Source organism: Mustela putorius, unplaced genomic scaffold, assembly GCF_011764305.1.
Source record: "Mustela putorius furo isolate JIRA1106 unplaced genomic scaffold, ASM1176430v1.1 tig00000129_pilon_pilon_pilon, whole genome shotgun sequence".
Lineage (NCBI taxonomy): Eukaryota > Metazoa > Chordata > Mammalia > Carnivora > Mustelidae > Mustela > Mustela putorius.
This window is the reverse complement of record NW_025421290.1, coordinates 14,318,172-14,333,441: the sequence shown is the minus strand read 5'-3', so window position 1 is coordinate 14,333,441 and position 15,270 is coordinate 14,318,172. Positions and strand designations below refer to the sequence as shown.

The following is a 15,270-nucleotide window of genomic DNA, read 5'->3' as shown; positions in this document are numbered from 1 at the left end:
GAGTATCATCCCAGAGGACCTGACGAGTAGGCCAGAGCCGGTAAGCTTAAGTATTTAAGTGAACTTTGGGTCCAGCCTGTATTTGTCATCTTTGCCGTTCAAGTGAACTCAGCACTAGCCGTACTCCCCAGCTAATTCGGGACAGGTTTCAAGGAAGATCCATTGTTTTGGTTTAAATATATATATTGAGCACCTACTACTAGGTCAGGCTGTGAGCATAGAAAGATGGAAAAAATTCAGTATCTGCCCTTAAGGAGCTTCTATTCTGGAAGGGCAGGGGTGTGTCAAACATTCAGACAAATGCACAACTGTATGACAGGGTTTAAAACTTAACACATTAGATAAGGTACGGTGAGAGCACTAAAAAGGGAAGTCGAAATGTCTCTGTGGGGAGCCCACTGAACCAAGAAAGACTCTTTGGAAGCAGGACAGGTTTCCAGCGGGACCGGCTAGCCCAGGAAGCAGGCGGCAGAATTCGCGCAGGGGAAGCGGAAACGGCGCGAGCAGAGGCACAGGCCTGAAACTGCGGGTTCTGCTCTGGGATCGCCCTCGCACCCCTTTGTCTCCAGACAACCGGAGACGACCAGTTCGATCCCTCACGGCAGGGCAGATCTGAATAAGTTTGGGGGATATAAATCCCAGCCAAGAGAGCGGCAAGGCATGACCTTGCCTGAGGAGATTTGTAGGAGCCGAAATGGGAGCCGCCAAGTTTCTGAAAGACCGGGCGGGGCTCGGGTGGCTGCGGGGCCCTGCCTGAGCTTAATCGTGCTGCCGCGGGCCTTTGGTTCTCAGGAAGCTGTGCTCTCCGTCCCCGCCCCGACGGCCGACACGCGAATCTGCGGGGCGCTCCAAGCCTTCCCGAAGCTGAGCGCCTGAGAAGCCCGCTCCCTGTGTCGGGAGCCTCTCTGCCCCTCCTTGGTCCCTGCTTGGGAAACTCGCGTGACGCAGCCGAGAGCCCGCGGTGACAAATGCTGTTCTGTGGTCCCAGCGCGCGACGGTGCTTACCGCGGCCTGACGAGCGGCCCTCGGCGCGCGGCCTCCCCCCACGCAAGCCCACCGCGCGCGGCACCAATCCGCGCAGGCCCAGACCCGCGCTGCGGCCTCCCGGCGCGCGTCGCACGGTCTGGCACGAGGCGCACGAACCACCTCGCGGTCCGAGGCTACGGGCTAACGGGCGCCTCAGTAGCTGCCAGGGCGCCGATCTGTTTATCCCCTCACCTTGGGCTTTTAACCCCGCGCCCCGCTTGGTTTTGAGAGGTTTCTGTGCTCGAGCTATTTGAGGCAGGCCCTCTTAACAATAGGAGTGGCTCGCGGCCTACGCGTCTGAGAGCTTCCAGGGCGCTGGACGGAAAAGGTGGGTGTTGTCACCTCACGGAGTCGCGATCCGAACCTTGGAGGAGGGACACACCTTCCCGGGTACTCTGGGCCCACGATGGGCTTCTCCTAGGGAACAAGTTCGTCCCGAACCCCTGTCTCAGGGCAGCCTCCCTTAAGGGACCGACGCACCGGCCGTTCCTGCCGCCATTTCCCAGCAGGCCTCCAGGGGGCCTCCCGGCCGCGGCCTTCCTGTCGGCCGCTCCAGGCCCGGGGGCCGCCGCGCGGGGAGGGACGCGCCTCGGCGCCCGGGCCACTGCGCGAACAATGACCCCTTTTCCCCTCGCCGCCGCCTCTTCCCCGACACCGCCCCCTCGCACCCCCAGGCAAACCTATTAGCCTTTCAGGCCGACAAAACCCCGCGGCCCCGCGCATTGTCCCGCGGAGCGCCCGGCCGCCGTCATTAGCCCTGATTACGCTGAGCCTCCTGACAGCCCTGCGGGCCGCTCGGCAGACCCCCCATTCACGGCCGCCCCCGGGCCCCGCCTCACAATAGGAGCGGAAATCGGCCGCGCTCCCGCGTCCCGGCTGAATAGAGCGAGAAGCTGCTTCTCTTCTCCTCCCGCCCCTTTCACGTTCTTTTTGGATACAATATTTTTTCCCTTTTTGTTAAAATTAGGGAAAGAGAACGAGGTCAAGGAAGATTTTGATTGAGCTCTTTGCCTGTCATTTGTTTAATGTAAACAAAGAGCAAGTCCTCCCCCCGCCCCAGCCTCTCTTCACCTCCCTCCCAGATTTTTATAAACAAACTGGAGAAGGGGTGGGAGGGGGGTGCGAGCGCGGCGGGTGGAAGCCGAGTGGGTCATTAAAGTGGAGGAGCGAGGAACTGCGGCATTTGGGGAGCGGGAGCCATCGCGCTTTTGGTGGAACTGGCGGGTGGTTGAAATATTTATAACCGAGAAAGAAGCCGAGCTGGGGCTGGTGGTTAAATCCGCACATTGGGAAGATCCGTTGAATTGTTAAAATGCAGCTTCTTTCCACTGTGCTGGAATAACTGCTTTTTGGGAAATTGTTACAGGAAATAAACTTCAAGAGAAGACAGGAAGGAAACCCATCATAAGGAGATTTCTCCAAATTCGGAAACCTTCCGCATTGCTCCTACCTGGAATTAAAAACAAACAAACAACAAACCTTTCTAGAACAGGATAAAACTGATACAGAAAAAAAAAAAAATCTTAAAAAGAAAACGAAAACTTTTATGATACCTGCCCAAGGGAAGATTTGGACCAATTAGCATAAATATCTGTGTGAAGATATGGACCGATTTCCCAACATGTGATCATCAAAGAATTGATTATTCACAAGAGCAATTAGGCGCCACCAGGTTTCAGATAAACATTTTAAAAATTCTTTAAAATAATATGTCATCCCTCCCTTAAGATTCTAAAATGAAATCAGATTAAACCTACAGATCGGTGAAACAGAATACCTACTTTATAATATAATTCTTAGTCAACGCGTTACTTTAAGCAAATTAGATGTACTTTAAAGGAAAATACTTTAAAGGCTTTCACCAAAGCAGGAAAAAAATTCCTCCATAACTTCGGTCTTCTCTTTTTTTGCCAGGCCATAAGGGTTATTTTAAAACTATTTGTACAGGGGCTCCTGGATAGGTTCCTGAATCCAGGGTCTTAGGATCAAGCCGCACAACCTCCGGTTCCTTGCTCAGGGAGGAGACAGTTTCTCCCCTGCCTGTCGGTCCCCCTGCTGTGCTTGCTCTCTGTATATCTCACTTGTTCTCTCTGTGTTAAATGGATAAATAAAACCCTAAAAAAAAATTATTTGTGCAGAGAAAGCTTAGTTCTTAGCAGTATAATCCTTTTTTCTTCAGAATGCAGAATGGACATTTTCTTCTGCATTTAGGCATCATTTGAATTGGTTAGTGGGATGGGATTTTTAAGAATCCCAACTGCCATTACATCATTCTACTAATTCTTTCCCTGCCTTCTTGGACCTAGAAACATTAGCTTAAGAGATAAAATTTATCCAAGTGCTGGTTTGGACAGTTCCTTAGTACTAGGTGGATCCGGTAAACAAGACTGGAAATCTCTACGTTTTTTCTTGAAGTGCAATATTCCTTAGCAGATTCAGGACTAGGGTAAGGCAAGGGAAGCACCTACAGTGCAAAATTTAAGGAGGCACTCATTTCCAGATGTCTTGCACTTGTGTAGCTGCTGACCTTGAGAGAGAATGCCTTCTTCAATTTTGTACTCTGGGTGCTTCCCTTGCTTCATTGGAGTCCTGGCCCTGCTCCTCAGCATTCAAGGAACTAGATGTGTGTGTGTGTGTGTGGGGGGGGTTGTTCAAGGAAACAAAGTTAAGAATCTTCAGGAAGCCCTCTCATCCTAGCCTTTCCAGACCCATGGGAGGGCATTTGCTTGCTTTCCTGAAGAACACCAGCTTGATCACAAAGACATCCCCACTCCTTCCATCTAGAGCTCTTGTGCAAGAGAGTTTTGACTGTCAACAGTTCTCTGGATAAGGGCCCCTCTATATAATGACAACAGTTTATAAAGCCCAAATGAGCCAAATCTGTTTAAGTGATTTAGAAACTAAAAAATCAGCCCTTAGTCATATCCTGGACTTCTCTCAGGTATCTTGCCATTTGACTGCTTTTTGTCTTTCAAGACTTCACTTTTTCTTTTTCTTTTTTTGGGGGGGGGGTGGCGGCGGGGGCACATTGGTATTTCTACCCAAATAAGTTAACAGGGTTCTGAACCAAAGGACATCTGGTAAGGACAGAGAGGTACATTGAAAGGATCCAGTGTGTGTGTGTGTGTGTGTGTGTGTGTATCAGGAGGAGCTCAAGGAGGGAAATTCAGCTTAAGTGATTTAAAGATCAGTGTCAAATTTTATAATATACAACCCATTTCACTAGGAAAAAAAGCTTAGAGACTCAGGATAACATTTACTTTTTTAGTGCAAGGACAGTGAAGTTTTTTTGTTTGGGTTTTGGTGTGTGTGTGTGCCTGCATGTACCTATACACTTTGGGAGGACAAATTAAATCCCAAGAATATTTGATAGTTTTAATTGAGGCCATTACAGAACAATGAAGCTCTAGATGACTTATTTCATGTTTAATACAGAGATCAGATTTTTAAAATGCCAGTCATTTCTCTGCAGCCTTCCATTTCACTTCAGCATGTCACATGATTACACCCTTTCCTTCATCTAAGTATCACTGTTGTGGAAAAATGTGTTTGATTAAAACCTGCTTCTGCATCAAGAAGATGTTAGTTTAGTTATTAAAACCTCTCCTATCTTTTGTCTTATTTTAATATGAGCTCAATCCTAAACATAGTACATACTCATTCTAACATGATCATGGGTGCCTATTGCTTTTGTATGGGAGGGGAAAGAGATGAAAAGAGATGGAAAACTTTTGTAATTGCAGAACCTGAGTCAGAATAGTCTTGCATTTTTATAAAATTTTTATAAAATAGGACTCATGACTGAATCCCAGAGTTTGGCTTCTTAAATTGTTCCTGAAAGACACTGACAATTCATAAAAGTGAGTGTCAGGAGGACAAGCCATACTAACCGGAGTTTGGGGATGTGTGGAGTTGTCTTATAGGGGATGCTCATGTTGCAAATTTCTAGATTTAAACATATCACACATACACACATGTATATACATACATACAATTTTTTGAGCAGGTGGTTATGGATCTACCATTGGCCATTTAAAATATATAGCAGGAGACCTCAGAGAAAGCAAAAGATAAGAGAAGACTCTCCTGGGACTATGCACAGGGGCCCCTGCTTACCTGGTGAAGAGTATCTTTTTTTGTTTTGTTTTGTTTTGTTTTTAAGAAATCTGAGAGCAGCTCACTTAATTAAGAAAGTTTGCTCACCAGGTTTTTATTGTTTGGCTTCTTCACACCGAACCCATCTGCTCCATCCTGCGCCTTTAGAAACAGCAAGTTCCCAGGATATAGAGAAACCTACCAGGCAGTCTCTTAAATAAGTAAACAGCATATATATGTTTTGTTTTGTTTTGTTTTTCTTAAAAAAAAACCTTTAAAGCAAAAGTTATACATATATAACAGCGTCCTTTTGACGTGAAATACCCACGGAAGATTTAGGACAGGCGCTCAGCGTTCAGTTCAGGTTCCGGAGGCATCTTTGCAGCAAAATTCTTGGGAAAAAGCAAAGCAAGGAGAACGTAGCGCTGGGTTGGGCCTCACCGCGGACCCCTGTGATAGCGGCCGGAGGGCGCCAGTGGAGCCAGGCCGGCCGCGGGGCGGAAATGGGCACCCGGAGCCCGCGGGTCCCTGGCCCCCCGGTTTCGCAAGCTGTGGGTTTGCTTGGTCTCTCATCCTCCCTATTTCATTTTATCTAGTTTTTACACTGGATTCTGTTTCTGAGCGTGCTGGGTGGGCAGTTCAGATGTCGCACTCGCTGTCGCTGGACGTGATGGAGATGGCCGAAGTGGCTGCCTTGCTGGATAGGCTGGCGGCGGGGCTGGCGGCGGCGCCGAGCACCTCAGGCGTGCCCTCTTCCTCAGCCCTTAGAGCCCGTCCGGAGCCCTGCGTCATGACCTGCTGCTGGAGTCTAGGAAAAGGAAAGGGATAGCAGTCACAGAGCGTAACATAGCCGCCCTTTGCCCCCCGGGTCTGCATCCCTTAAGCCCAGCGGCCAGCGGATCTCCCACAGACCCCGGCTCTTAAAGTGGGGAAAGTGAGGCAACAGAGACCAGGGCCAGAGTCCGCGGCAGCCTCTCCACGTAGCCCGCCGTTGTCCCATCCTTCTTCTGAATCCTTTCTCGGCTCCCCATCCGAGACGCTGGGCTCAGGGTCATTCGCGATTGTTGGCCGCCTTTGGGAGATTTACAATACTGTCAAGATAAATGAGGTGTGGGTGACAACGACGTATCAAGCTCCTGGATAGGGAACCCCCTTCCCAGCGTGCATCTGCTCCAGGCGCACGCTTCTGTCAATGCCCTCGAGGCCGGGTCAGACCAAAGCTAAAACCAAAAAGAGCTGCCTGAGGATTGCACGGAACGACTGGGCCTGGGGGATGAGGCGGGGTTTCTTGGCCAAAATGTTTGGCTAATTTAGATCCACACGCTGCGGAAGGAAAAGCCTCAGCTGACTAGCTTGCTGTTTTGAGGCAGGGTTGTCCACGCGTGAAAAGATGAGAACTCGACTTCCATCCAGAAGTCCATGAGAAACTCTTTGCTAAGCATTAGGAGAAGAATTTATCTGGGCTTTTAAAATGGCAATATCGGTAATAAGCCAGGCTTCACTTAATAATAGGAGCCTGGGCCCAGGCTGACAAGAATTCGCTTTGGGCCTTGGGGTCCCTAATTATTGCTGGGATTTTAATTTTTATTATTTCTTTCCCCTACCTAATGCAGCCTTGGTTTGGCGACTGGAACTATCTGGTGGAGAACCCCATCCCCCCACCCCAGGCGCCGAGAACCAGAGGAAAAGAGTATGGGGAACCAAGAGCGGGGAAGGAAACCGCCCCCTACTCCGGGACCAGGATCCCAGAATACGGTGGGCTCATAACTGAAGACAGACTGAGCTCTCAAGTCCTGCGGATCCAAGTCGCCAGGCCCCGCGTAAGGGCGCCCGGGTGCCTTCTGCCTGCCCCATCCAGGGAAAGTGCAAGGCGCGTAGGCCTCTAGGTACTGACCTGTTCTTGGCTGCAGCCGCCCGATCCCTTTGTCGGCGGTTTTTGAACCAGTTGCCCACCTGCGTAGGGGTCAGTCCGGTTGCCTGGGCGAGCTCACGCTTTTTGCTGGGGTTGGGGTATGGGTCCTGCAGGTACCATTCCCGTAGCAGATGCCGCGTGCGCTCCTTGAAACAGTGTGTCTTCTGTTCGCCATCCCAAATGGTGCGCGGCAGCGGGAACTTCTTCCTCACACGGTACTTGTCCACCGGCCCCAGGGGCCGTCCACGCAGCTTCTCAGCCTCCTGGTAATGAGCTTCGAGCCACAGCGCCTGCAGCTTGGCGTGGGACTCCTTAGTGAACTTGTGGTTTTCCAGGATATGGTAGAGTTCCCGGTAATTGCCACCGTGAAAGGCCACGATGGCTCTCGCGCGCAGCACCGATTCATTCTTGTTGAGGGCCTCGCAGGCCGCAGGGGCCACGGGCAGCGACCAGAGGAAGCGACCCAGGCGTTCTACGTCGCCGCTCTCCTCCAGAGTCTCGCATACCCCGGCCACTTGCTGGGGACTGAAATTCAAGATGGGCAGTTGGAACATCGAGGCAGCGCCGACTGCAATGGGGACGCTGAGCACGGAGTGGGACACGCAGTAGATGCCCGCGGGCCTGGCCGGGTGCTCCAGGCTCTCCTCGGTGAGGCGGCTTAGGGCAGCGGGGACGCACAGCCCCCGGCAGCTGCGGCGGCGCAAAGGATGCGAGCGAGCGAGCGGGAGGGATTGGAGGAGGTGCCGGCCCCGCAGCCCAGGTTCGGCTCCGCTCGGTTAGGGCACGCAGGCCGGCAAACTGGCGCCGCTACTGGAAAGGGCGGATTGGCGGCGCGGGCGCCATGGAGACCCCCTGTCAGTCACCGGCCCGCTCTGCCAATCAAGACTGCGACCAGTGCGCCCGGGTCCTTTCAGCACCTCCCCGCTCTCGACAGCGCCCGCCGTTCACCCGTGGACTTTTCCTCAGTATTTTGCAGAATCTGGAGGAAGAGAAGACTGGAGAGTTGCTCGGAGAAAAAGAAAGGCAAGAACAGCAGCGTTTCAACACCCTCCTCCAGCGGCCTTCCTCCACCCTCGAACCCCCCAAACCCCCCACCCTCAGCCAAAAGAGGCAGTAGTGCTACAGGAATCCACTTTGGAGTGATGCGCTGCCTGGGTCAAGAGGTCTCCAGAGGACAATGAGGACTGGACCAAATCGAAATCCTCGGAGAATTCGCCAAGTTTAACTGGAACGAAACAGAAAACTTTGGGGGGAGCGCATGAATGGGAAGGGAGGGAAGTAGATCACCTATTTTTTTTTCCCCCTCAGCACCCATCCCCGCACGGCTTTCCCTCTTTTCTAGCTAAAGCAGCCGAGTGGGAAGTGAATCTGAAGCAGAAGCACAGGACCAGGGATCTGTTAAGAGGTCAGTTTGGGCTATCCCCAACACCTTCAAAAGCCTCCTGAAAATTTAAATACGGGCTAGAACAAATCTCACACCTGAAATCTCACACCTGATAACACAGGTGTTGACCCTGAAGTTAAACACTCAAGAATAGGGGTGTTGTACTCCCCCAAAGTTTATATTTTTAGCCCCCCCCCACGTTAACGGACTTGAACAAATGTGCAGCACAGCCACATCTAGAGTGAGAAGTCACTGGTAGGTCAGGACAGCAACTTAAAAGCTTATTTCAAAGATCTATTTTAAAATATTGATTTGCTCTTTTTGCAGGCTGATTTTGCCTTACCCTATGTTAGAACATGTAACTCTTGTGCTGGGAGTAGAAACTCTAACCTTGGCCTTTTTGTCCGAAAGAAACTCAGTGCAAGTAAAATAGAGAAAGGGGAACCACAGCAATGGGAAGGGGGGCAGAAAATGCTTTCTAAGCCGCTGAGCACTGACCCCTCCTGCAGAGAAGAAGGGCCTTCTTGGCAGCTCTGCCTTAGGGCCAGCAGACTGAATTGGCAACTTTTATTGATTCCCAATTGACATCCACATCATACCATTTTCTGAGGTCTCTGTCAAAAGAAACCATGATCTCACCTGGGCCTTTGATAGGGGCTTGTTCAGTTTGAAGAAAATAATTGGGAAAGGGGAGTCCAATGAAAATGACTGGAAACCCATCTTTGGAGACCTATCCCTAAAGAAATCAGGTAGAAATGTTAACCCCCGAACTGGACTGGGCTGGCCCTCTTTTCTTTAGTATCAAGTACAATTTGTATGCGGCTTGTACAGCTCTGGTAAATCAGAAGGCAGATAGATAGCACAGATGGTTGGAGGTGTCGGGTCAGATTATGCTACGCCTGAGTGCAGGGCAAAGCTCGTTCTGACAGAAAACCCTGATATTATTTTCACAGATCTTCACAGCTAAAAAAAAAAAAAGCTGAGGTTGGCCAGAGGAAAAGGGGGAGCCCTGCAACCATTAACATCATTTCTGTGAGATTGAGATTGCCAGCCACCTCCACGGAGAGGCTTTTTTAAGGGCTCGGGTTTGTTTGGTTGGTTTTTGTTTTTGTTTTTTGTTTGAAATGCGACAAGGCAAGGGCAAATAGGGTGGTGAAGACAATGTCAAAGAACAAATCTTCTCTAGCTTGGGGAGATTTCAGAATTCGCTGGAGGAACAACTTTAGTGAGGAAAGTCGCACACAAAGTGCCCCCTAAAAACGCAGTGTAGAAAACCCAGCGGGCCATGGGGATCCGGCAGCCGTGAAGCAGAACCTGGGAAGGCTGTGTTCCCAGCACCTCTGGCCCAGAAAGGAAAGCATCCCCTTGCTCAGGATGTCTCTCCTGCCTGCTCCCCCTAGCAGAATGGTCTCACGTTCTCCTTCTGCGCGGAAGAAGCCGCAAGTCTGGGAGACCCTACAACCCCAGAGCCCAGAGAGAACCCCAACACTTGAACCTAGCCGCTGGAGGTGAGAAGTTGCGGTGCCTCACGGGACTGCACCTCTCCACCCTTTTACTAAACAATTTGAAAGCTGCGAATTCCGGGAAAGCTGGCTACTTGCCCTTAGTTTTTGTGAGCAAAGTCGTGTTAATTTTCCAGTCTATGTGCACTATCCAGGAAATGGGAATATCCTATGTCTTGGATAATAGTTCTACAAATATTAGAGGAGAGGCACTTTGGCTTCTGAGTGTTTGGGGATCTCAGGCAGCTGGAACCAAAATCCTGGCTTGGCTTCGCCTGGCGCCTGTAGCGTAGGAAAAGGGGCACTGGTTAGTGTCGACAGAGTCCCAGTTTCGCTGGACGCTGTGTCTGGACACCATGCGAATGGAGGTCTGAGAAGTGTCTAGAGGCCTCGGTCTATGATCAGGAGATCCTATCCTACCACAGCGGACTGGTTTAATTTTATTAACTCAAAGGAAATAAACCACCCTTCAGAAAGTTAGGATCACATATTCATTCATCACTTTCGCAAACAGAAGAAATGCATGCCCACCCTCGTCCGGTCTCCCCCAGTCCCTGGAAATGAGAGACGCTCCACTGGGTTCCTTAGGAAAAAACCCATTGTGGACAAGGCGGTGACCCACCCCCCCCTTAAAGCAGATGAATGTTGGACTTTCAGGTTGACTTTTCTTAATTTTATGGAAGGATAAATTTTTACTAGTTTGGAAACTTTGCACCAACTACCTGCTTGCTACCCCCAACTTTATTTTTCTTTTGCGTTTTACCAGGAAATCTAGAAAGCTTAGTTGCAGCCCTTAGCCTGATTTTCAGTTTTCTGTGGTTGGTCTGTAGCTAGTAGATTTGGGAGGCCTTGGGCAGGCAAATGCTTGATTCTCGCTAGGAATCCAAAGACGTCTATTCTGTTCTCTGCAGACTCAATTTTACTTTAGCGGGAAAAATTGGGAGAAAAAAGCTTTTAGAAGACAAAGTCCCTGGGCAAATTGTGTTTAATTATTCAGTGAGGCTGCAGCAGAGCAAAGTGCCCCTTTAGCCCTGCAGAAAGTTTTGAGGTTCCTACCAGAAATGTTCAGAGTGGGACTTTTTGAGGTTATCAGTGTTGCTCCCTCATTTTGCCCTCTGTGATTCTCCTCTAGAGAGAGGGACATGTGGATTCCCTGCTTACACCTTGCTGAATGATTTGCCAGTGGAGAGTGCTGCTTAGGGGTCAATACAATCTTACCTCAAGATTTCATTCTCTTGTTTTGTCTCTTGTCTTAGACTTTTCCTAAATCAGATACCTGTAAAATAAATGATATATTGTTGTTTTCTTTCCTACATAATTTCACAGTTAGGGATTTTTAAAATGTGGTAATTGAGTGCATCTGAATTTCTTGATGAAGACATATGTGCTGCATGTGAGAGTCATAGACTGGAAGACAATGAGGTCCTAGCATTTTGTGTAAGTCCATTTTGACATTTGGGGAGAGATCTTGGTTTTCCTTTCTTGGGCCTTAAAGCTGTGTATTGCTGGTGGGTGAGAATAACATAAAAAAAGATCTAAAAATCTTTAAAAAGTGTTTTACTGTCTTGGAATTTACAGTATTAAAAATTTACAGTCTCACACATTTATTAATTTTTAGTATTCTGATTTTCAGATGATACCATATGCATAAATAAAGATATATGTTTGTTTATGTATTTGGTAGTCCAAATCTTGAGGTTAGGGAATTAATTCAATATCTTAGTTTTTAAGTGCTGATCGTCCTAGTTAGTTACCAAGGTAGATTGTTCTATTTCATGCATTCTTCCCCTGCCATTATGCACCTTGTAACAAAGAACAGAGATGGCTCTTTATTGTGTGTTCCTGAGAGCAAACACGATTTGATAAATATTTTGTAGATTTCCTGGCATTGTAAAATTAACAGGGAAAAAGTATTACAATTAAAATATTGGTCTAATTTTAAGTGATTAGAATATTTTTGCTGTTATTAGCACAATTATTTACATTATTTTTAAAATGATGCAAAATTGCTTATGTTGTTAAGTAGAGGAAATTTGTATAAGCTTAAATGTGAGAAAATGTACCATTTGAAAGTAATGATGAACTAGCAGTCATTTTTTTTTTTTAATGTTAGACTACACAACTCTGTTTGGACCTCTAGCTTATTGTTAATCCTAGGCTTTGAATGAGAATTTGTATTTAAACCACAGAGTATATTACAAGTCATACTTCTTTTTAAATCTATAGTCTTAAATTCACTTTTCTCTCTTTCTTCTGCTTCTGTAGTATAAGTCTGAATCTGCATGGGGCTAACTATACCACAGCATAGCTTGCTTAGGGCTATGTATCAGTGGGTTCTTGTAGCATTAAGGATTTTAAGCATTAAGGATTAATGCTTAAAAATGTAACTAGTGTGTCACTTATAAACACTTTATTATTAGTAATGGAACACTAGTTGAATGACTGAAAGAATGATTAATTCGTAGTTCTCTATTGGAACTTTATTTTTTTCTACCAGCAGATTATTTTTGGCCATTTTCAAATCCAAGATCAAAGTATCTTTCTAAAATATACATAGAAATGTTAAAATTTAAAGAAGTGAAAGAATATAAGTTTGTTTATGCCCTTTGGGGTGAGCCAAAGAGTATTCATGTTAAATTATATGTGTGGCACATATATGTATTAATTACCTGTATTATATGAGTAAATAATTTCCTTCCAATACTATAAAATCAAATAGAGGTATTACCCTGTAATAAAAACCTAAATTCTCCTGGTAGTCCAGAGACTACCAGAAAATAGGTTTTGTTTTTTTTTTAAGATTTTTTATTTATTTGACAGACATAGATCACAAGTAGGCAGAGAGGCAGGCAGAGACAGATAGAGGGGGAAATAGGCTCCCCGCTGAGCAGAGAGCCTGATGGGGGGAGGGGGACCTTGATCCCAGGACTCTGGGATCCTGACCTGAGCCACCCAGGTGCTCCAGCAGAAAATAGTTTTAAAAAATATTGCACTACAAAAATATTTACATAATATATTATTTACATATTATATATAATATGTAATAAATTATGTACTATATATGATTCATATAAATAGGTGTAAATAAATAAGAATACTACATTACAGAAATACATATATGTAACATCTTACCTGTCAAAGCAGCAAATCTCAAGAGAGAGCAATTTTACTCCCCCTTTCAGGGGACATTTAGCAATGCCTGAAGGTATTTTTGGTTGTCACAACTAGCATCTGATGGGTGGGTGCCAGAGATGCTGCTAAACATCTTAGAATGAACAAAACAGTCAATTATAACAAAATGTCAGTAGCACCACTGTTGAGAAACCCTGTTTCAAGAAAGAATCTCAAAATAATCAACAAGGTGTAGACAAACAAAACCTGTTAAAATTGTTTATTCTGGAGTTGAAGCACTTTCAAAGGAATTAGTGCTCCTTTAATTTCACCTTAGAACTAGTCCGCACCAATAAAATCTTTTCCTAAGAGCCTACTGTAATTTTATTTCTTCTTAAAATTTACTATAAATGATACTTATGGTGACTGAATTCTTATATATTTAGAAATATCTCTGGGAAAGGTGGAGTTTTGCTTCTATTATGTTGGAATTTATACTGTTTGAGTAACTGGTGGGACATGCAACAATGGTTGAAAGTTATTGCTCAACCCTTCTTTATTTCACAAGTGAATAAAATATGAAGGCCCAAGAGGTTAAAAGATTACTCATGTTACACAATGATTAGTGGCAGAAATTGGTTTAAACACAAATTCAAACCTCTCTCCACTATATACATCGCTTTCCTTACCCAAGGAAGATGGTAATAATTGCAGTTGAGTTTAAGCACAAAGGATCTGAATCACACATGAATATTTATTTATTGGTGGTTGCCCTGTGTAAAGTCTTATGCTGTTTCCCATTGCTGTGACTTTCAGAGGTTGATGCGCTCTAATTCATGGATCCCAGAGAGATTTAAACCATTCTGGGTCTTGTCAAGTTTTATGCCCTTCTAAGCCCTAAAAAGGCTTTGAATCTCAAATGTGACTCTGGGACTTCTTCTCGAGGGGGTGGGAACATTGGAGTCTGGGTGTAATTGAAGACCTTTCTCTGAGTCATCACTCTGTATACTACAGGAAAATGGGACTGAATCCAGCCTCTTGGGGAGGAGAGATTGGAGTTGAAGTGTTGTAAGGCTTGGTTTAAGTAAAAAAAAAAAAAAAAATCTGAAGTCTTTTGTCAGGTTTTTCAAAAGAATAACAGTGATGTTCACTAGCATTTCTATAATTAACAAGCTGTCAGCATTTCTATTACAACCACAGAAGTCTATTACAGACCACAGAATTGTGATAAATGTTTCTTTAGGTTTAAATGTTAGCCTTCATCTTCTTTTCAGCCTAAGGGCAATTTTTGAAACCAATTTTGTTTCAATCATTTTGGATCAGTTGTGTGGTAATTTTGGAAGTGCAGATGCTCTAGGCCCACCTATTGAAATAAAGATTTTTAAATGGAAACACAGAGAGGAGTCTGCTTAAGCCCCAGTGGGGACCAGCTGCAAAGCTCTGGTAGGGAATTACATAGGCAGACAGTGGGAATAGATTTAGAAAAAAATTAAGGGACAGAGAAATGTGTGCATGTTTCCTTTAACAGCATTTTTTTTTTTCCAGATCCTTCACACAATGGAACTTTAATCCTCCACTTTTTGTGTTTTGTATTGTTATCACTTTATTATTGCTGGGTTTGGGTGAAATTAGTGTGAAAGAATTTGTTATTACAACTATTAAAATTTGAGGCTGAAATGACTTTTTGGAATTTTAGTATTTAATTTTTATCCTTCACTTAGTTAAATTTTCTTCCTATGTCTCTCATCTTTATGCTTACTTTATGCTTTATGCTTACTTTATACTTCATGCTTACTTACCTTTTTATCCTTATCTGTCCTTTTTGTGTACTCTGAAAGTTCATTATTTCCCAATGATTGTAGTTTTCTGTAGTGTAATGGTTTGTATTTACTTCTCTTTTCTCTTTGTTCTGACTCTGTAACTCCTTTCTTCTGTTTCCCATTCTCCATTGCCAAATACCTCCTCACTAAATTAAGCCTTGTAAAATTGTGATGGACAGAGACAAAGTGCTCACTCCTGAAAGTAAATGGGGACTGGGAGTGGTTCTCAGAGAAGAGGGATATAGTGTCATTATAATGATGTTTCAGAGAAGTGATGCTTCTCAAGCTAAACTTTGTGGAAGCAGATAAAATAGTAGAAACAGCAAGGATTCTAAATAATTTAAGTTTATATCATTGCAGTAACCACATGATTTTAGGTCCTAGTTTGTTTCTTTCTTTTTTTTTTTTTAAAGATTTTAT

At 45.7% G+C, this 15,270-nt stretch overlaps 1 protein-coding gene and 2 long non-coding RNA genes across 3 annotated transcripts in view; 1 reads left to right on the top strand and 2 right to left on the bottom strand.

The window, feature by feature from the left end:
* Positions 1–1,314, bottom strand: part of LOC106005919 — a 54,179-nt gene extending 52,865 nt beyond the window's left edge. The window contains exon 1 of the long non-coding RNA XR_001179641.2: positions 1,219–1,314. This is a non-coding gene — a long non-coding RNA (uncharacterized LOC106005919). The remainder of the gene's footprint in view (positions 1–1,218) is intronic.
* LOC123389167 lies at positions 1,268–14,700 on the top strand. The gene is made up of 4 exons (XR_006603725.1): positions 1,268–1,354; positions 8,376–8,438; positions 11,246–11,356; positions 14,576–14,700. It is a non-coding gene; the product is annotated as an uncharacterized LOC123389167 (long non-coding RNA).
* On the bottom strand, positions 4,922–7,799 carry SIX6 (SIX homeobox 6). The gene is made up of 2 exons (XM_004738878.3): positions 7,016–7,799; positions 4,922–5,929 (listed from the first exon to the last, which is right to left on the bottom strand). Exons 1-2 carry the CDS (start codon positions 7,585–7,587, stop codon positions 5,761–5,763), a joined length of 741 nt encoding a protein of 246 aa, XP_004738935.1. The 5' UTR covers positions 7,588–7,799; the 3' UTR covers positions 4,922–5,760.
* Positions 14,701–15,270: the final 570 nt, after the last annotated feature.